Source organism: Haemaphysalis longicornis, unplaced genomic scaffold, assembly GCF_048455015.1.
Source record: "Haemaphysalis longicornis isolate Haplotype H1 unplaced genomic scaffold, Haemaphysalis longicornis Haplotype H1 scaffold_1, whole genome shotgun sequence".
Taxonomy (NCBI): domain Eukaryota; kingdom Metazoa; phylum Arthropoda; class Arachnida; order Ixodida; family Ixodidae; genus Haemaphysalis; species Haemaphysalis longicornis.
Window position 1 is genome coordinate 413,743,134 of NW_027526203.1, and position 21,648 is coordinate 413,764,781.

At 44.8% G+C, this 21,648-nt stretch overlaps 1 protein-coding gene across 2 annotated transcripts; it reads right to left on the reverse strand.

Annotated features, from left to right (window-relative positions):
- Positions 1–572: 572 nt before the first annotated feature.
- On the reverse strand, positions 573–21,501 carry LOC144155547 (craniofacial development protein 1-like). 2 transcript variants are annotated; one of them, XM_077687061.1, is made up of 9 exons: positions 21,433–21,501; positions 21,232–21,302; positions 20,249–20,354; positions 18,653–18,851; positions 12,337–12,446; positions 11,279–11,347; positions 4,612–4,681; positions 3,070–3,155; positions 573–753 (listed from the first exon to the last, which is right to left on the reverse strand). In XM_077687061.1, the coding sequence occupies exons 2-9, from the start codon at positions 21,299–21,301 to the stop codon at positions 654–656; spliced, it is 810 nt and encodes a 269-aa protein (XP_077543187.1). In that variant the 5' UTR covers position 21,302; positions 21,433–21,501; the 3' UTR covers positions 573–653. The 2 variants fall into 2 exon arrangements, with proteins under 2 accessions (XP_077543187.1, XP_077543186.1); XM_077687060.1 differs by having other exon boundaries at positions 21,232–21,485.
- Between the last annotated feature and the right edge of the window lie 147 nt (positions 21,502–21,648).

Consider the following 21,648-nt stretch of genomic DNA (forward strand, 5'->3'; position numbering starts at 1 on the left):
AAGATCCTGCAGTAGGCGGGGGCCGATTTACGGCTCCGCCTCAACACGGCCTAACGTTGCATCCCCTTTCGCAGCCTTACAGAAGCTTGGTCGACAATTTTCTTGCAGGGTACTGAAAAAGCACTTTTACTCTTTTGATAGAGCAGTTTCTACCGAGCTGTCGTAATTTCTTTAGAAGCAACTAAACAGGACAAATATTGCCATCAAAGGAGCACCTATAGAATTTAGTACCACTACACACATGCTGCTGAGAAACTCTTGAGCAATTAAGCAAATGCACAAATTTCTACACAGCCTTTCCTTTCCCAGCACATCCACACATACTTAGCGAGTCATGTTCAAGAAACTTACCGCCCCTTGTGTTTATCAGCAACATGCACTAAAGCGACAGCCACATGCTGACCGTGCAATGAATAGTGCCTCTCACATGGGCAGTCATGGCACAGCTCAGCTCTGCACGGCTAGAAAGCCCCCCAAAGTCTCAGAGAGCCAGAGAGGTTCTGGTGTCACCTGTAGTGCTTAAAGCATGTGGCTCAACAAGGGCACGTCTTTGGGTAGAAGAGGACCATGGGGACAGGACAAGTGAAGGAACTTTATTACAGGACAAGAAGAGGTTGTGGCTAAAAAAAAAAATGTACATCAACAGGTCTTGCTCAGTGGAACTGGGAGGGTCTGGTCTTGGCCCGCAGGTTTTTCTCAATCTCAAACTGCCGCATGTCAGTTCGCTGCAGGAATGCTTGCTTCTCCAGGTATCTGCACACAACACCACGAAATACAGTCACTGCTGAATACTAAAACACACAGCAACACAGAAGGCGCAGTTCACTGACAAAGTTTTGATTTTTCACAAGGCTAGAAATAGGCCGTGCAAGCATCTTCAAAAAAACATCGTAGGGCATAGAGCAAAAGACGCTGTCAGACCACTGAGCTTAATCCTCACACTTTGCAAGATCCCGGACCACTCTGCCTCCTGGATATATCGAGCCCATCAGCCAGAGCTTGACGAAGACAGGTTACCACCGTTCAATGTTTCTACCCTTCATCTTAAAACTTGCCACTATAGTTGAGCATAGCTCAGACCCATGGTGTTGCCCCTTACCATAAGGTGCCCACGTGGGGAGGTGGTGTAAATAAGGCACCCATCGTAAACAAACTTGAGCACAAGTGGGCATTAAGACAAAATACAAGTTCATTTTATTTGAAAGATTTGGTGCTTTATAGTGCCCCCAGCGCTTGTTTGGCAGCAAACGATACTTTATTCACTGAGAAATTAATCATTTTAAGCCAAAATTTTAATTTTCCCACTAAATCTAAGCTTCGTGGCATCAGCAAAAACGTGTTCAGGGAAGGTACCTGATATGGAAGTTAGCATGTTGACTAAGGCTTCTTTCTGCAAATGGTGAAAGGTGTCTGCTTACTGTCTACATTCATAGGTGGTGCCACAATACCGCTCGGTGACTGCAGTCTGCATTTGTACCTGGCTTACTTTTGTTTTGATTGAAAGATTTGTAAGCGAAAGATTAGGTATGCTTGACCAAGAGGGTCTCTCATGCTAGTTGGCCAGTGTCGTATCAGACAGGCACAATGCGCGCGATGGCTGGGCCGTTTTGGCCGGCATAGTGCGCGCCGTATGCACTGGTGCTTCTATGTTTGTGTTTGTTCGGAACTTCTATTGTTTTCCTCACCACTTTTACTGCTATAAAAAGGATGTGTGCTAAATTTAAGTGCAAATAGCATTCTGTACTTCATTCTGTACTTCAATACTTCATATGTTCAGCGCAGAAACGTAGCTAGGGTGTCCCATGCCTGTTCTGTTTTCCTCATCATATACCTTACTTAAGTGAAGTTTTCGTAAAAAGTGGTGTCAGTGTTATTCAAATGAGCAATCTTTCGAACGAACCAAACTTTCATTCTGTCTTCATGGCCCCTTTAAAAGCCAAATTCTTGCTTCTAAGCATCTGCATTGCTTTTACTCTGTTGAATTTCTTTGCATTTTTATTCACTCTATCTTGCTGCATATAGAACTAGCAATTACGTTTCAGCATCAATTTTGATGCACTGCTTCTGCCTGTGATGCTAGCTGCATTCCAAGGAAAGTGGTCTCATTAAATAACACATTCGGGCATGCTCAACTGATACTGCTAAAGGAGTACTGACATGAAATTTCAAAGCTGAGGTAACCATGTAAAAGCTTCGTTTGTACGTGGAGATAACTCCCACAAAGTTCCCACCGTAACCGTTCAGTAAAACATATTTTAAATCAATTTTAATCTTTGCAATGCGCGAGATAGCTCGGGATGGACATCCTTTCAACATCAGCATCAATAAGATGCCATGTGCACCTGGCCCCAATGCCGACCTAAGGGCTCCCGCAATGTAGCCGGAACGCTGGCTGCTGTTGGCACGCACTGCTTCGCCTTGTGCACGACGTCACAGTTTTGGGACTAACACCATGCTGACCGGTCGCGTGCGACTCCAGCCAGTCTAAACGCATGCACGTGTGTCCAGACCGACCATGGTGCGCCGAGCACGGTGGCGTCTAGTGCGCCCTCCAGTCTTAACGACCGCCAGGGTGTTTGCTTTATCGGAACCAAAATTGACACGGATAAACGAGGCTGTAAACAATTATTTACATTGCGATTGACCAGGTAATGGGCAATTCTATAACTTGTGGGCTGGAAGGCACCCATAGCAGCGAAAAAAAAAAAAAAAAAAGTGTCAGTACTTCGAGCAAGCGCATCGGCTATGGCGAGAAGTCAGGTGCCGTTGCGAAATTCCAACGAAATGTTTGGGTGCATTGTTCACTCATTGAAAGTTTTTGTGATGGTTGGATTTTTACAGTGCAAGGCCAAAGAGCGCCCAACAGAGTGGCTATTGCAAGTTTTACAGGTAGTATTTAATGTTTTTTTTTTATGGCAAGGTAAAAGTTCTGCCTGAATCTTAGAATACCACCTACTGCAAGTGTTACAGGTGACATTCTAAACTTCAAGTAGAACTTTTACCTAGCCATAAGAAAACCTTGTTGATTACAAGGGAATTCAAACAAGTGAGTGCCAGTGCTCCACCTACCCATCCTTTCCTCGGTTGTGGTTTTGCAGGTCCTCAGCAATTCCATGGGCCTTCTTGTAGTTTTCCCAATCCAGTTTCGACTTCTCCTGCACAGTGATCAAGACAGCTTGCAGGCACCAGTTGCAACAGATTTTATGTACACAAGTCAAGGCATTTCAATGAACAGGAGAAAAAGAACTGTATAGATGAGCTAATCATTTTATTATTAGCATTATTAGTGTTTGGTTTGCAAATATAACCACAGAAGCACAGGCTGTTTCAAATGCAGTGGAACCGCAGTCCACAGGTGTAATGACAACCCGGGTTTTAAGACTGACTAGTTGAGTCCCAGCGAAGCCCCTGTAGAAACAATGCATTAAGAAGCTCGGTTACTCTACGCAATTCCTGCCTGGCCCATGTTGTCCGACGACCCTTGTGAAGCACGATCGGTGGATGAAATGAAAGTGCCACTGGCACACTTCTATGCACACTTCTGTTCCAAGGCGTTTGCAGCAGCCTGGAAGGTGGTGCTGTGCTGGTTTGTGATGGTGCACACATCAGCAAACAGTAGCCCTCCCATAATTATTATGATTTGATGCTTGCAGCAATTGTGAAAGACCCTCCACCGCAAGCCGCACCAGCCATTAAGATACAGTATCGGCATCACGTTTGGCTTCAAAAACATTTTGTAGCCAGTCTGATTGGTTCTGTTGCCTCAATTTCTTCTATAAGCACAGGCAGCAAAATGTCGCCCACAAAAACATACAAGGATTGTCGCTTGTCCTACACTAGAGCCTGCTGCACAGTAGCAGTGCTTGCAGCAGCTTTGTGTTCAGTTTTCAGCAAACAAGTTTTAAAAGTAATAAAAAATCCAAGGATGCAAATGCAGCAGTTCACAGTGTTCAAATCTTTTTAGACTGCCTTCTTAGTCACAACGTGAGGTCTTTGTGGAAGATACAGGGCAGTCGATTGGCACACAAGCAGGATACACACATTTTGACAAGCCGTGTAAACGTCTTGTAACAAGAAAAGCGACAAGACAAAAAAAATAAACCTAAATGAGCACTGATGCATGCAATGCTAATCAAAAATTTTAACGTCAATAAACTCGGCCAATGGTGAGACGATTATAAAGTTGATGCTTCCCTTTACTGGAAGTGCACAAAAATGTGAATGTTCAATAGCAGGAATCTCTGCTCAGTGATGAGTAAACGTGGTAAGCATGGCATAATGATGGCAGGGACTCAAAATAAGCTAAGGAAAATGGTTGCAAACTTAGCAGTAAAACTGAGCTTTCCATTGAATGTAAGAAAAGTTACATGTGGCCCAGATGCCATTTTATTGCTATGAAAAAAACGCATTCTAAGACCCTTTTGAAATCCAACACCTGTACAAATGAGCACAAATTTATTTATCCCCCATGAGTTCTGTTCCAATGGAAAGCACACGTGACATTTCCAAAATACTGTTAAAACAAGCATGTTAACACTAGAAGCAGAAGGTGCATTTTGAATTTGTTAGGATGTTAACAGTACACAGAAACGAAAGGGGTTAAACACTGACCAGAGTGCTGAGTTTTTTCTTCTTGTTGAACAGTTCGTTTAGGAGGCCCTCAACGCCACGTCGTGGCTTTCTGTAAAGAGAAAGTCACCTCATCATCATTTCCCCGGCATGCACGTTTTTTATTAGTACTTGCTCAATGGTTAAATGCTCAAATGCTTGCATGGAAAACATGCAAAATGGTTAACACACTGATGAAAGCAAGACTCGTGCCAATTTAACCTCCATCACTTAACTCCATAGCCTCACGTTAGCTCTGACCTTAAAGGGACACTGAAGTGATATGTAAACATTGCGGGATTACTTGCGCAAATTGTAGTCCGGTGTCCCCAGACCATGTTTCGACCACCCTGGGCGCGTTTACGCGATTTTATTTAGTAGAAAAATTAATTCGAAAATGCTGTCCTCCTCTCTTTACGCTCGCCCATTTTCTGCGGCGTTTTCGTGTGACGTCGAGAGGAGCCGAGTTCGCAATTGGCTGCGCTACTGCACGGCTCCCCGGCCTTCAGACAGAAGTCGGCCCAGCGTTTCGTCCGCCGGCCGCCGACGGGTCGTCGCAATTCGTTCGCTCAGGTGAAACGAAGCAAGGACACGTTTGTGAATGGAAGAATGTGCCTTGCTTTACTTCGTTAGTTTGTACACTGTATCTAGCTCCAAGTCAAGGTCGCTTCACACAAGCGCTGCACAAGCGCACATGCGACGCTTCGCTGACTGGTACGCCAGTAGGAAAATATAAGGCCTCTTGAAGGCGGGAGAAGAGTCAGCGAAGTCAATATAGGTACTAAGGAAATAAAATCAACTGATATTTTTACCGTACAGCGTAAAACTAGGGTGCGGGAAGCACATTTTTGCGCTGGGCGAACAAGCACAGCGGTCAGCAGCACGACTACGCATCTGCGAACGCTTTTCCGTCTACGAAATGCAATTGCTAGACGTGAGCTATCGTGGAAACTCGGGCGACGCTTACTGCACGAGCGCAATACAACAAATAGTCACCTAAGCTGCTTGAAATGCCAAAACTAAATAAAACTGTAAACTGGTTGTACAACATATACCTTATATTACCAAGACCAGCGGAGCCCGGCTCGTGGCCGAGTGGCCTTGGGTGCTGGGTATGTAACCGCAAGTTTTTTTGCGAGTCACGAGTTCGAATCCCCGCGGGTATGTGCTTGTTTTTTTTTTTTTTTTTTTTTTTTTGTAAGTCAACTGTTTCGTTTTCCGCCGATGTTTTCTACATTGAGTTCACCTTTTTTTTGGCCCGCAACGTTCACGGCTCCACGAACTAGTTCACAGAACGCGCGCAGGCTGGCACTGGCGCGCTAGCGAGTTCTCGTTGGCGTGCTGTTGCCATAAGCACCGACTGCTTGCAGGCAGTGGGCACAGGCCAGAATGAACAGACCGTTGGCCTGGTGCGAACACGCTTTTTACGATACAAGCATGAGGGAGGCAAGCTCCAAATATGGGGGAAAAGCGCACGACATTTGGGCGTCTGCGGGTACGCGGAGGGCGTTCATGTACTGCGTAGGTCTCGGCTAGTGAATGCTACGATTCAAAGCCGTCCTGGAAGGCTTATCTTTATGCATTTTTACAGCTGACAACATGGCAGAAGCGCGGTACGATGATTACTGAGTTATTGAGAATGCCCATCCAACAACGCCACCGGTTGTGTTTTACAGAACCGAAACCGAAACTTGTTTGGTTGCTCACCTTGGGCATCGTCCAATCACGGTGCCCGCTCCTCCTAACGTCACAGCTTTAGTTGGTGCGGCCGCCGCAAACCGCGCATGGTAGTTTTTCTTGTTTCGCGCTTTGTAAAATAATTACCGATTTTTCAACCGGATAAACGATGAAAAGTGTGCTAATTTGAGCCAGTCTACGCAGTGCTAGCAAAAACGGGAGCTTGACAAATTCACTTCAGTGTCCCTTTAAGGAGGAGACGTAGCTCTTAAAAGAAAAACAATTGATTGCCGCAAATTTTTTTTTTAAATCGCCATTTCCTCAAAAGAGAGCAACTGTTTTTCCAAGCCAGCCAGGTATCCAGTTCCAAGAGTGCATATTTAAATTATAATATTATCACTCTGACAACAGCTCAAATCTGATTTGGTACAAGAATGGCATTGTTTTGACCACACATGTGCAATGGTGTTAATTTTCCCTGCCAGATCTGCTTTGCTTTGTCCGCCAGTTAAGAGCGAAACAGGGACACACGGCATCGGAATGCAGCACCCAATTCGCTACCTTGGTGTAGTGGGTCGTCTGCTCAGCACCATCACAACACTGCGACAATGGACGGAAGTGTTCATGTAAGGACTGGCGAAAGCTCCGTACAACGTAAAAGCAAGGTAAATACTATATCTATCAATATCGGAAAGTAACTACGACTTGTATTAGAAAGCACCAAGCATACCCCTTCCTGCGTGTCAGGCGGTAACATATTGCAAAAACCATGCTGAGAAGAATGTAGGCTTAGTTGTGCCTGCCGACAGGCGAGTGAGCGTTAATATACGATTACTTATTAAGCCGCAGGGGGGTGCGGCTATCTTTCAATCAGTAGCAAGGAAAATAAAAGAAACTGGAGGAGGTTGTGCTGACAGCACAAAAAAAGCACAATCGTTCTGCTATCAATAATACTGCAGTGGCAGACCTGCCTCCCGACACATGCTTCCTTGTCGGCACATTACTATCTGTAGATCAGTGATAGAGAATTATGGAATGCTTGCATTGCGTGATGACGACATGAATATGGGCAGATGAAATCAAAACCAGTCATACCATTTAGCAAAGCACATTGTAACTTTCCTTGTAACTCATTCCACATTATGTGAATCACCTGGAGCCAATCTACTTGCAAAAGTTGTGCAAGGACATAAGACATTTATAGCTGCGGTGGACGAGTGGCACCACAGTCATGGATGTCAATGAGCAACAGTGCGCTAACTTGACTTTCTAGTTTTCCTTTTATTTCTGTTTTAAAGCAAAGCTTTCAGCCTCTTACCGATGTCTGTAGTCCACAGAAAACGCACTGCAGGAAAGCCAACTTTCTCTGACAATGACAATCATTATGATCATGAGTGAAGGGAAGAAAAAAAAAAAAAAAATTGGCGCAGCTTGCATTAGTGGTGCAAGGCTGGAGAAACCGCAGAGCTGGCGGCCCCTCTCTATCTTCGCTGGAGACCCGGCTGTGGCACATAACATTTATTTCCGAACTTGCCACTAAAAGTTCACCATGACTGGTGACTGGCAGGCCCGGATCGTTTCGTCCGCAGCCTTTCACATCTCCCCGGAAGTGGACTGCATTAGCACGCACTAGAACCTGCGGCTAAGTCCAAAGCCAACACCCACGCTACAAACCCAAAAGAAATGCTGTGTGCCTGGAATGCGATGATAGCTCAATAGACACCAGTTTCATAACGCAAGGGACCCAGGTTTGCTGCCGAACATGGGAAGCTTTTTTTTTTTCTTTCCAATTGGCTGCACATGTTATTGTTGCCCGCCGCTGCTAACCTTGTACCCCTCCGGCCTTTGGGGTGGCCCAGTGGTTAAGTCGCCGGTTCAACGGCACAAAGGTCCCGGCTTTGATTCCCAGGATCTCCCAACATTTTTCTTGAGGCTTCAAGGTTTTTTGACGTGACAGACAAAGCTCAGCCTGAACCGCTCTACTTTTAATAAAATCATTCCCGTGGTTGGAATCGAACCTGGGTCCCCCGCGCTATGAAGCCGCCTATCCAACTGTGTCATTCCGGCACGGTCAAAGTAGTTGGGATTTGGAGAGGGCTGCAGAGATGTGCGAAATTGCAGAAAGTTCACCCCTCGGTAGTATAACGACGATGATGTCAATTGCTAGGGAAAGCCATGAAGTGCCTATATCAGTAAAGCACTAGGGAGCACAATCTCAGTGCGGTAAACCATCCCGGTAGTAAATACCTTGTGTGCTTTCCCCCATCGTTGTCATTTCGACAGTGGGGTAGTTGAGTTTTGAAAGCGGAGCTGTTTAAGCGCTAGCTCTGTCCGTGCAGATCGTCAAATAACCATCTTCATCGGCAAAGTGGAGTGGGGGAAAATGCTAGGCAAGAAGTGTGTGGGAAAGTGGCCAGGAGGGAAGAAGCCCAGGAGCAGGTGTTGGAAGTGCGTGCCTCAAGGAAAAAAAACGTGGTTAGCAAGGTCCCGGGAGTCGAAACCAGGACCTTCACGCCATAAAACCAGCAACCAAACTACTGGTCGAACCCAAAGGCCCGAGGGGTACAGGGTTAGCCAATTGGAAAGAAAAAAAGTTGCTAGAAAAAGGCCACGTAGGAATTTCCATGAGTATTACAGCCAAATAGGTTAATTTTGAAGCGGAAAAAATAAACCTAACAATGAATTTAGGCACCCATAGCGTGCAAAAGCCTTTCCATCTCACCCTTCCAGGCTGCCTCATTACAAGACTGGAATGCAAATGCACACATGGGTTGGGGAGGTTGGAAAGAAATAATAAAACAACGAGAGGAAAAAAAAAAAAAAAGAATGATAACTGAAGCCCCCAAATTCAGCACAACAGAAAACAAGACTGCCGCCACATGGAAATCAAAAAGACAAAATCCAGGGAAAGAAACACTTCCTGTGGTCGGAAGTGAACCTGGGTCCCTCGCGCTTTAAAACCAGTGTCTATCCGATTGCGCTGCCATGGCATTCGGGGCACACAACATTTCCTTTGGGTTCGTAGTGCGAGTGTTGGCTTTGGACTTTAGCAGCTAGGATTTCGGACTTAATGAGGGTGGATTCATCAGTTTGCATGGAGAAAGCTTCACTTTTTAACAATATTTCTCTTAAGGGGGCAGACTTAAGAAAAGCAGAGTTAAAGGTAGTGAAAATAACCAGTTCCACTCCGTCCTCAGTCTTCACATCTCAATTTTGAAGGCGGGCAAATTTTTACCCTGTCAAGTGCCATCCATACACAAAGGGTTTCATAATTTCCCCATCAACTAATTTCAGCAAATAGGTATGCTTGTGTTGAGCAAAAAGCAAGCTACATCCTAGAGATTTACTTTGAACGACTAAATAAAGTGCCCTTTGCCATGATGTTAATGATGATAGCCGGCATAGATGTAAACACTTTGTTGTGTTTACATTGTTCAACACTGCAATCGACACCTCTCAAGTCCACAAGAAACACCACCGGGACGGCGACTGAACACCGGCGGTCATATCACTGTTTGCTGCTCAGCGAACCGCAACAGCATTACTATTGAGGGAAAATTATCAGAGAGCGTGGATTATAACAGAAAAGGCTGAAACAGGAACACAACCATAAAGCCGCAACCATGATGGCCAAAACAATCCACATGCGTGAATGCCACAGAGAATGGCCGCCATGAAGGAACACCCCACCAGGCGTTGCTGGAACATCGTTAGGCATAGGGTGCCTCAATTCATGCGCGTCCGCCGTACAGGGTGGAGACATGCATGTGTGGACGTCACCATTTTAAATCACTCTGTTGCCGCCGCAGCAAGTCATTGTATCACAACCGCGCTACAATTAACGCGGCAACGCAGTTTACTAGCGAAGTTTGAATCATGTGTTTCACATTGCTGGGTCTTGCGGGAAACGAAAAGAACAGCGCGCTGAGCCCTTTGATCCAATAGCGGCGGCACGGGACCAATCAAAGGGCGTCTCCACCCTGTACGGCGGCACTGGCATCGAGGCACCCTAGTTGGGCACGACAGTATTTTGTTTTTCGTCACTGCGTCTCTTTCGTGAAAATAAATGAACAATATAATCATAACATTTAACATAACTTGGTGTGAACTAAATAGTCACTTTTTCATCTTATTTTTTTTTCTTGATTATCAGGCCCCTTCTAACGAAACAGCCAATCTGGGTAATGCAGGTAAAGTGTGTTCCGGGAACACACTCTGCTTAAAGTGCATACCTTGGAAAGTGTAGTTTGAATTTGCCATTTAGCCGCTTCAGAATGACATTTTAGCCGAGTGCACTCCGTGAAAGTGCACTAAATAGGCACATTTAACAGGGGTTCTAGTTTCAGTAACATTTCCATCAACCACCTTAACAAACTTTGTACCAGTTTTTCAGCAACCATCAAACTGGAGGCTAAGCCTTTTTTTTTTAATAAACCTGAAATTTTTTATTAGGTAAAAAGTGGGCTAATTATAATTACAAGGACTTTTTCTTGTAAACTCTGCCATTTATTTATGGTGAATCAAATCATAAAAAAAGATTGCCATGAAGCCCAACAAGAAATCCCAAAATTTAGCATAAGGTATCTTTCCAAACTTCGTCCTCAGGTGAGAGACTTGAAATATGTTTGCAGATTTTAGACGTCCCTTTAACTCCGCTGTGTTGTTCCATTCTTTACTCCATATAATAATTTACCTCCATACTAATTTTCAGTGAGTTTAACAACGAAAATAAAATGTGAGACTCTTGTCCCACTATTGTGAGCCATCCCAGTTTTTCTTGTGAAGTTGACTATTGGGAGAATTTTATGCTTCTCGCAATTGTAGTATTGATTTCTGAGTACAAGGTTGCCAATCTGTGTCTAAGCAACCTAACATCACACTGAAGGGAAAACAAAATGAATAACATGCATGCAAGCAAGCATAAAGTGTTGGTAAAAAAAAATTTGGACACAGTAACAGCAGACAGAATCCGTGTGCAGATGACGCCACATACCCAGCTGGCCCAGGTGGCTTGCTCTGAGCGGCGGCTTCCTTAGAGTCGGCCGGAACTTCCTTCTCCACCCTGCAATGTCAACAGCCGCTGCACATCACTTATGCTGCTGAAATTCAAAAGTTCGCGCAGTAGTAAAAGGGCCCCAAACCAGACATCAGCAAATGCAGCAGTGCTGACCACGTGCCTCAGATAAAGCATTGGATTGGTAGGAACAACACCACCACTGCTTGCAAAGAATGCCATCTGACGACTCCACTTCTGCTTCAACTGCTACTAAACCAAGCGATAGTATGATGTAAATAGAAGGCAGCATGCTTGCCACCTATTCAAGCTAAGCATTTCATGTTTTGGGTGCTTACAAATGTGTCTACCCTGCCTCATTGTGCTCTGCAAACCAGTACGTGTTGTGAAATGCTTATTGTCTCACTTGATCAGCGAATGCTGAATCAGTTTTATGCTACGGCTCCAACTGGATGAACTTGTTGCCAAATGTCGGACGTTACGTTCCATGCTTGTTCGCCCATTCTTCAATATTTAACCACGCAATACAAAATGCGCAAGATCTTTATATTGGCTTTTCTGGCACCCAAAATAAACCAGGTAAACGGATTAACTACTGCAGTGAAATCATGTTAATTCAAGCCAGTTTAAAAATTGCACATTTGAGCAATAACTAGACCCCATCAAACCAGATTCATTTGTGCAGCAGAAAGCGAAACGGAACAAGTGAGAATATTCACTCTTGGCGAACTTGATGGACATTTTCGTAGTGCCACAGTGCATGGCTGTTGCAGCCCTGCTCTTCTTTCTTAATTTATTTTGTGTTTGAGCTGTGTCAAGTTGTGCGAATCGCCACTTGGCAACCCATTTTCAGAAGAATGTGCCACGTTTCTTTCTAAAATATTAAAATTCTTATAATAAATCTTTGTAATAAAAAGCCTCAGACTTCGAAGAAGGAGCTCTGCTAATGACATATTTTGAAAGCAGAAAATGTTGTGACGAAAGACTGCAAGCTGACGTTAAGGGGCAAAGCAAAATGCCAAAAGGGCAGTCCTCACTTGACGATCTCCCCTGCAAACTGCATTTCTTCGATGACTTTCACTTTTTTCTCAGCGGGAGGCCCAGCCTGGGAGCTGGTGCCAGACGAAGACGGAAGATCGTTCGGCACCTGAAAAAGAAAAGTGGCAGCCGTACTAAGAAAAATGAAGCCTTATTCTGCCTATTGCTGGCTTCCTAAATGTCCTACGTGCTGCTAGTAGAACTCTCCTGAAGTGGAAGAGTAGTCCTTACATACTGTTAGAACAGCTACCATTCATGCTCCTGTGTCTTGCTCTCATTCATTTTAACTGTTAAATGCTTGTTTTAGTGCGCACTTTGCTCGCTGCGGCCACGGGCATGGTGACAGTGTTGTAACTGAGTGAGCAACGACAGAAAGAAAACTGTGGCGGAAAGTGTGGCGAAAGTGTTCGGGGGAGGGCGGTGTGTTGCTTCCGCACGAGACGCTGGTCTGTGCGACGCTTGGAGAAACGGTGAGGGGGAGGCGTGCGCGTGATGATGCTGTACGTTCATTTCCTAAGACGCAGTTCGCGGTCCCTTCTGAAGGTGCACTTTGCGCCGCCTACGCAGAGGCTCCCCATCGCTGCCATTGAGAGAAACCACGAGTGAATGCTGCCTCAGCAATGATGTGTGTTTGCTTTCTAAGACTCGATTTAGGCGCGCACAAATTCCGCATTGCGAGTATCGTAATCGCCAGCCACATTTTCTAATGCCTGTTAATATATGCATTTGTTGGGTGCTTGTTAGGCCGACAATCCACATAATGGCACTGCAACTTAGCATTTCTGAAGTTGCAGTTCCTGGCAATATTTGTACTTTTTGCTATCTCTTAAATACCTGGGTACTCAATTTCTGCAGCAATTTACATATGAAAATAATTTGTTTAAAGTGAAAAAAAGTTTCCAGAAAATTAGTTGTGAATCTCTCATGATACGAGGTTTGTCAAAATTTCGCCAGAAAAAGAAAACCTTGAATCAAAGAGCAAAGTCCAATAGTATTTGCTGTAAACTTCATAAATTCAGTGATATTCACTGTTTTCTCAGTGGCAGGCCTAGACAGCTGGGCAAGATGAAAATTGTGCAAATGAACACTGAGACAGATAGAGCGGGTTTTATCATTTCTGTTCACTGTTCAGGTTTTTGCGCTTGTGTTTATATACGATCTGGAAGAAAGACAGCCAGTGCTACCAGCACCATTATTAAAAGTAAGGACAGCAAGCAACTGGTGTGGCTAACCCTTGTGTTGTAGCACAAGTGGTATGTGCTTCGGTTCACGTTTCACAGCAACACTAGAGGAATTTTTTTTCATCTGAACCAGTGCAGATTTGTGCAATGTCGTGCAAACTAGCGCAGAGTGCTATTGGGGCTCTAAGTTAGTAAAAAATAAAAGAATATATGCTGCACTGCTTGCACCAGTGCAGCCAGTGCAAGTAAAAAAAAAAAAAGTCTCTACTGTTGCATCACCAGCCACTCTGAATCTATTGCACGACAAGAGGGGCAGATAACTTGCACAAAATTAACTTTGGGTGCTTATTGCCAAATCAACAAGAGCTGTGAAGCCCGCCACGGTGGATTAACCAAAATCAACAATGTGCGTTTTAATGCATCAAACAACCACCATGAAGCCTGGCACACTAAGCCCAAAAATTTTAATTTTGCTCTTGTCACTTACGGAGCACATGTTTTGAATACAAGCTTCTCTCCCCATTTAACACACGACGGGATCAGAACAAAGGGAGGTGCTTAGCATACCTTGGCAAAACTGGATGCCACTCACTCACACTTGCGAAGAAAAATATATTTTTCCTCACGCACTCACTCACGCTCACCACTTGCCCTAACTCGCGGTCACATTCACCACTCGCCATCAGCACTTGCACTCACTCGCGCTCGCACTCACCACTCGTTGTCGAGTGCAGAAGTCCCTGCATGAGTTGTGACACAAAGAAGTGCCAATGCATTACGGTGCGAGAAGTCCATCCAAATCACATTCCTACATCAACACGCCATGAGAGAGTTAATTCCGCGGTGCCCCATAGCAGGAGTGCAGTGACGAAATATTCCCGAAGCTAAATGCAATCGCACAATTAACAACCATCACAGTGAGCGGCTCCTGTGATGAATAGCCAACAGTAAGTACAAGCGCAAAAGTGGCGCTCACCGTGGTAAGCTTCGCAAATCGGACGAGTGCACCTGCACAAGTGCACCCTCCACTCGTGGGTGGTGAGCGAGACTCGGCACTCGCGAGTGGCGAGTGGGGCTCGCCGTGAGTGCTGCCCGCACTCGCCAGTCCAAAGCGATGGTGGGGCTCGCTCAATCATGAGTGGCGAGTGCCAGACGTGCGAGTGCACTCGCGAGTGAGCCTGCCGACCTACGGTGCTTAGAACTGGAGCATACAGTACCCTCTCTGTCATTGCTATTAGATGAGCAACGAATTCTTTATTGAAGCTACATATGCTTTGAAACAACTGCAACTGACGAGAGCCATGCCTGAGGCTCAAAGTAAAGTGCTGCAGGTTTGCTGCTTGGTTCTTTTATATTTTGTCCACTTTAGGTAAGACCACTTTGTACTAGCCATAATAAGAAATTGAATTTTATTTTGATAGAACTTTACCAGGGTTCGTACGGGCTTCAAAGGCAAAAATTCAAGGGTTTTCAAGGACTTTTAAGGACCAGAAAACACATTTTCAAGGCCCCCATCTAATGTTTTATCTGGGATAATTTATAACTTTTTCAACGCAACGCAAAATTTTGTTACTGCCCAATACCTAAGCACATTAGTGCACATTTATATAGGCGCTAACGGGTTCGTGAATGCTCCCCCAGCGTTATTTTTTATTTCACAGTTGGTATTTAGAGGTTTTTCTTTTTTCTTGGTGCTTTGCTGAGGCTGTTTGATTTCAAAACTTCATTAATGTTGCCTGCATCTCCTGCTTTGTCAGCAAGAGTATCAGCCGAAATTAAATCAGCAAGTGTTGCTGCAAGGCAGGATGAACTATGTACACGTCCATAATTTGCACATAAAAGCAAACGCAGATGGAGCATATGAGGCACAGCAACCATGCAATGAGCGGCCGTCCACAGACTAAATGGAACATGCAAGGTAGAGAAGAGAAGCCGGCTTTCACTGGATTGTATCATGACATGGAGTCTATTGAGGAGTGCTCCAAATTTTGCCTCGTAATAATGACAATCCACTAAACTCGTAATTTCACCCAATACACTGAAACTTGATTGTACAGTATTTCTTTACATTTTTAACACCTAAAATCCACGACAAATACTTTAAATGCTTGTGAAAAGACAGGGCCATTGGTTCTCTCAAGAAAAATCAAGGGTTTTCAAGGACCATTTAAAAATTCTAGGACTTTCCAGGCCTTGAAATTGACACTTCTAAATTCAAGGGTTTTCAAGGTTTTCAAGGACCTGTGCGAACCCTGTTTACGTTTTAAAGAAGAAAAGGGGCCTCTTTTACAAATATCCTTGGGTTTTACGCACCAAAGCTACACCTGGGCCATCAGGCTCTCTGTAGTGGATGGCCACGAGTTAATTTAGACCCTGTAGGGATCTTCAACACAAACCAATATCTCGACACAGGGAATTCTCATTTTCCTCCTCCACCAAAAAAACGGAAACCAGTGTTGGGACCAAACCCAGGATCAGCAGTACAACACTTTATCCATTGAGCCACCGCGGCAGGTTTACAAATTTTTTTGCATAATTTTACCGAGTCCTTGAAACGATGGCAAAGATTGTGAATAAATTATTTATCAGGTTACAGTTTTAAAGGGCCTGTTAGATGGCTTTCATAGTAGTCTGGTGTGTATCATAAATTCTTCTTAAAGGCAAATCCAGAAAAAAAAAAAAACTTTACTCGCGCGAAGAAAAGTTGTCAATAAAAAATGCTGAGACTATTTTTGTTTCTGTGACGTCCAACAGAAAGCAAGCATATTTCATGGTTGTCCACTTGAAACCTGCTCTATTCACCAATTTATAGTGGCTCGGTTACTATGGTAGTAGTTGGTTCAATTCGGCGTTGCTCGAGGCTAGTCTGAGAACAAGTTTATTAGCACATTGTGCAGCCAGCACAATTTAAGCCCCTACAGTTAGCTAATCTACGGTAATAGCATTATTTAGGTCAAGTACAGCATCAAAAATGTGCTTGCGTCCCATCCTTCTGACTGTCAGTACACGATGCTATATTGGTGCATCACGCTCGATTTGTTGCTCAATAAAGAAATTTTTGGCCCATTTTAACGCATTACTGTGTTAGATAATTTGCACAACATTGCTCACCACCTCAAATGCTTTCACAATTAGTGCAAATGAAGGCAAAAGATTGGCCTACTGCTCAGCTCAAGGGAAGTGATGTAAATGAATTTTCTCAGCTCAACATCTCGAACAAAGGCCAGAGGAGTTCGGCATCAGTTATAGTTCCACAAGAAGCCCCATTGCGGGCCCGGCCTTGAAGTGCTTAAATGATGTACCGAGCTCTTTTGGCTTACTATTTGTGCGCATTTTTCACATGCAATGCATTCACACAATCCGTTTCATTTTTATTCCCTTTCTTTGCATGGTATGGGGATGTCGGCTGAGATGACATTACTTACAACGGGCTAACATGTAGAATGAAAACCTCTAGCTCTATTGCAAACCTATGTGACTATACACAGGTAGTTCGCGAGGCGTGCTCCTCCTTCCATGCTTCAGTAATAAACTAAGGCTCTAGACTTCTGCTAAATGAACTACACATGCAGCCATGAAAAAAAGAAAAAGCTCAACCGATTTGCTTCATTCAGAAGCTTGCCTCTGAGCACTATGCAAAGCAATAGCAAGGAAGGAAATACACATTAGAAACAATGAAAACAAGAAATTAAAAGGGAAATTACAGGAGCACAAAATGGCCTTAATTCCATATTTTCAGATGCCAAATGCTTTTTATTTAATACCCGTGCTACAGGAGCGTTTGGAAGGACATTTCAGTCGAATTACCTTCGAAATTTCAAATGTCATTCGAACTGAAAGGAGTTTTGCCGATCTACACGGCGATTCTCAAAGGCAGTTGAAAGTTTCCGCATTCGCCCACCATGTTTTGGTGTCGCCACTGCTGCCATGTTTCGTTCTTGTCGAAAATGTAATTTTAGAGTTAAATGGAAAAAAAATAAATTATTAGAGATCAAATTGATGACTATCTACAAGCGCGCACAAAACATGCACAAGGCCACCAGTTTCTTTTTGTCTTTTTTTCGCCAAGTTGCCTCGTAATCGTAGAGCGAGTGACAGAGAACAAAAACAAGTGAACAAGTGAAAAATTATGAAGATCTTGCACTTTAAACACAAAGTTTTTCTCGTAAATAATTGGTTTAGTTATTACGGCTAGCAGAAGCTGAGCCTGAGGGTACGACCGTTCGTGTTTCAAAGGCCTTTGAGTCTCTCAAAGGTCAGTTGTCGTGCTCCTTTGACTTAAATGCCATTTTAGTCAAATGCCTTTGAAAAACGTCGTGTAGCAGCTCAAAGGTGTCATTTGAGTCAAATGACATTCGACTCGAAGGCCTCCGAAACGCTCGTGTAGCACGGGTATAACATCTGTTTGTTTGCCACAAATCTATGTTCACATTAATGCCAGTCAGCACACCAAACAAGCGACAAGGTTCAGATTTGAGGCTTGTGATAGACGTGACAAAAGCCCGCATGTGGAACTTGCTAGAATAAAACACTCGCATAACCACCCAAGCAATGATGACAATACTGAAGCTACAGGTGGTTGTGAGATTGATGATTGATTGTAGGGTTTAACGCGCCGACGCAACGCAGGCGATGAGGCGCGCCGTAGTGGAGGGCTCCGGATTAATTTTGACCACCTGGGGATCTTTAACGTGCGCCGAAATCTCGGACACACGGGCGTTTTCGCTTTTCGCCTCCATCAGAAAAGCGGCCGCCGCGGCCGGGAATCGAACCCGCGACCTCGTGCTCAGCAGCGCAACGCCTTAGCCACTGCGGCGGGTGGTGGTTGTGAGAGCTGGCAATGGCAACTCCATGTGCAAGCATTACAACCACCTGCCTCTCCTGTCGTGGCAGCCTTGTGTTTGAATCCTTCTTGTTTTCCATAAGTATGTGCAACTATTTCACTCTATTAGGCACATTTTAACCGGTGCCACATGTGTTGGCAGACGCTGTGCAAGGCAACTCTGTCCAAAACAAGCACAAAAAGCAGTCAGTACTGCAGGTCTCGCATTATAACTGGTTAATCTTTCGCAGTATGACATATGAAAACAGCGAAAAACTGTCTACTGGAATAATAATAAAAAAAAGGGCTCACGGCGGGCGGGTGAAATAGAGGAACAGTTTTCCTTTTCGGAACAGGCTCCACGTCTCGCAGGAAGTCTGCCCAGAGCTGGTCGGCCTTTTTCTTCTCCTCTTCGGGTGACAGCTCGTCGATGTCCACTGTCGAATCAGGTTGGGGAGCAGCCTCATCGGCGGCCTCCTCCTCTTCTAAGGGAAGGCCACCCTTGCGCTTCCTGGAAATGTCAGGCACGCACACATTGTAAACATAACAGGGCAAGACATACAAAGAGTATTTTTCAAAAGGCCCACTGCAAAAGTGTGTCAGCTGTCCACCATTGCCTATTTTAAGGGCCCCGATACATTTTTTAACTCAAGCTGCTGATTGAAATCTATGTGACGTGTACACAGTAACAACTGTCTGAAATAAGAGTATACTTGATACGACGGTAAGTAATTCATCAATTAATTTTGTATTGACAAGGAAGACCATGCAATGGTCAAGTGACACTAGCATGCCTGCGTCTTTCAACATTGAAACACCCATGACCGCCCAAAGACTGTTGTGCGACTTTTTACTTATAGAAGTAGAAACCCTTTTCTGAAGCTTTGCTAGCAATCTGGGTCGCAGCCAACCGACAGAAAGCATCTAAGTAAGCCCACAAGCCATCATTGTGCTTGCAGCTCGTACTTCATCACAGGTGAGGATAGCTGTGATAAAGTATGTGCAGCGGGTCGTTACTTTTTGTGAGCGAGAGTGCGCACGGCCCACAGAATGCCCGCTCTGAGGGCAAAGTTGGCAGGTTACAACCGCTGCATCTTCCAATTTTGGTGATGCAACCATCACAGTAACTGGAATACCCCCATAATCGCCAAGCGTCATCAGTGTTAAAAATGCGAGTGATGTCGCCATGAAATGCTGTCACATGCACACGGCCTAGACAGCTGGTGTATTTTTCAGGCAACTCCACAATTACAGCATGGTTTGAAGTACTACCCAAGGAAAAACCACGCAGTCTACTGAGCTCAATGAACTTTTTTCCAGTACCAATTCTCGTAGTGGCCGCCACGGCGAACTAAGCAGTCAGGGCAGGAAAGACCTCGCTGTCCAAAAAGTTTTGCCCGAAACATCCTCGTTGCCTAATCACTTCCTCCCTGCCACCTGTCACTCGTTGCTTTCACATGGAAGCAGGTGCACATTACCGAGACTAATCTCTTTCACTTCCCACACTTGTAGCCATGTGCTCACTGCTTGGGCAGCCTTTCTTTCCTTTGTAAGCTTTGCCCCTCTCTTTTGCAAAATTTTTTTTTCTTAATGTGTACCTATGAACTCGCTGTGAACTGTTCAGAAAGTGGGAATGTATAAAAGGGTGCAGTGCTAGAAATTAGCAGCTCCTCTCCAAACAGCAAGGTGGGGAGGTGCGCCAGGTGTTTATTTTGCCCAGGGTGACCTGACAGAAGGCGGACACGCAGATCGCTGCTGAAAAATGTCCGTAACAAAAATCGAGCTGAATGGTTGAGAGTAGCAACACTGCTAAGTGGTTGGCATAATACTGTAACACACAAGTGGGCAGCAGAGAGAGCTCTAAAATGCTGTGGACTCAGTTGTCACTGGTTGCCACCAAGTATTTACCTGGGTTTGTTCGACTTGCTCCCTTTTCTTTTGCGTTTTTTCGCCTCGGCTTCTTCACAGCTGCTATGAGCCTCGTTCTCGGCCTCCGATGCATCACTTTCCTCAGCTGAAAAAAAAAAAAAAAACCGCAAACACGAAAAACTGAACACTATGCCGCATTTTTACCACTATGTGGGTTCTCTCAAAGTAACGGAATACTACAAGTTTACGAACTGATTAATGTGACTTGAACCAGGACAATTCAGCACGTGACACAAAATTCGCTCCATACACACAAATTAGCTGAGGTGAGGACCTGCCTGACTGCCAAATAATCGTAGTGCTTAACGAAGCAACTTAATATGGAATCTGCAAAATAGAATTCTGAGTTGTAGGGCTAGCGAGTTGTCACTCACGTATCAGCGGCGAACGACTTCTAAAAAGTGCGATGGCAAACTACTCAGTGGTTTCTCGATTAATCGAGACAGGGGGTTGCGCTCCACGGCACGGCTAGAAGCCACCTATCTAAGCTAGCAACAAGCATAGCCTCGTACTGTACACAAGGAGCGATCAGACGCTGCGCCACATCAGCGCAATCCAAAATCGAACACCGAGAGCATGCACGCGCATCACGTCCGCGCCGGATCGGACAAAGGCCGTCAAACATTCTTTACAAAAAAGTAAGCCCAAATACAATCTCTACGACGCATCAACATTATACCTAGAATAAGCACGCGATAATATCAAGGGCTCGCATATCAGTACGAAAGACAAACCGCCACTGACAGCTTAGGAGCTATGCTGCACAAACACGAATGTCCCTCAATAGAACGCTGTGGTCCATCTCAGCTCCTTCGAAAAAAAAAAAAAAAAGTCTGCTCAGGCGCTCAGGCAAATAATTCGTTGCCTAACTCAATACCAGAGTTTTTCCTCTCGACGCGAGGCATGGCACAAGCCCAGCGTGTTCCAGGGATTTGACAGCGCGTGCGCTGCGCTTCACGTACCCGAGGGAACGTAGTCGTCGTCTTCACTTTCCGAGCTATCAGCCGGCCTTGCTAGGTCTAAAGTAGACATTCTGAAGCGAAATTGTAAGATAAAGCACTTAGTACGTTTCTGATTAGTTTATCAAATACTTATTTCAGTATTCCCTACAAAAAACGACAACGCAGGGACAACGCGCTGACACTCGAGTTAAAGGGACCCACAGAACTGGGAGAGGAACCGATGCCGTTCGAAAGAATAAAGACAACTGCCAATGGATTACGCTGGATTCGGATTGTAGCTAGAAAGTGAGCTATGGCTGGCAACGCTAGGCCGCTAGGCGGCCAGGTTACAGTGAGCTAGAATAGCGGGAAGAAGTGAAGGGAATGAGGGGACAAAACAAGTTAATAAAATTTGTCATTGGTAGAACAAATAATTTG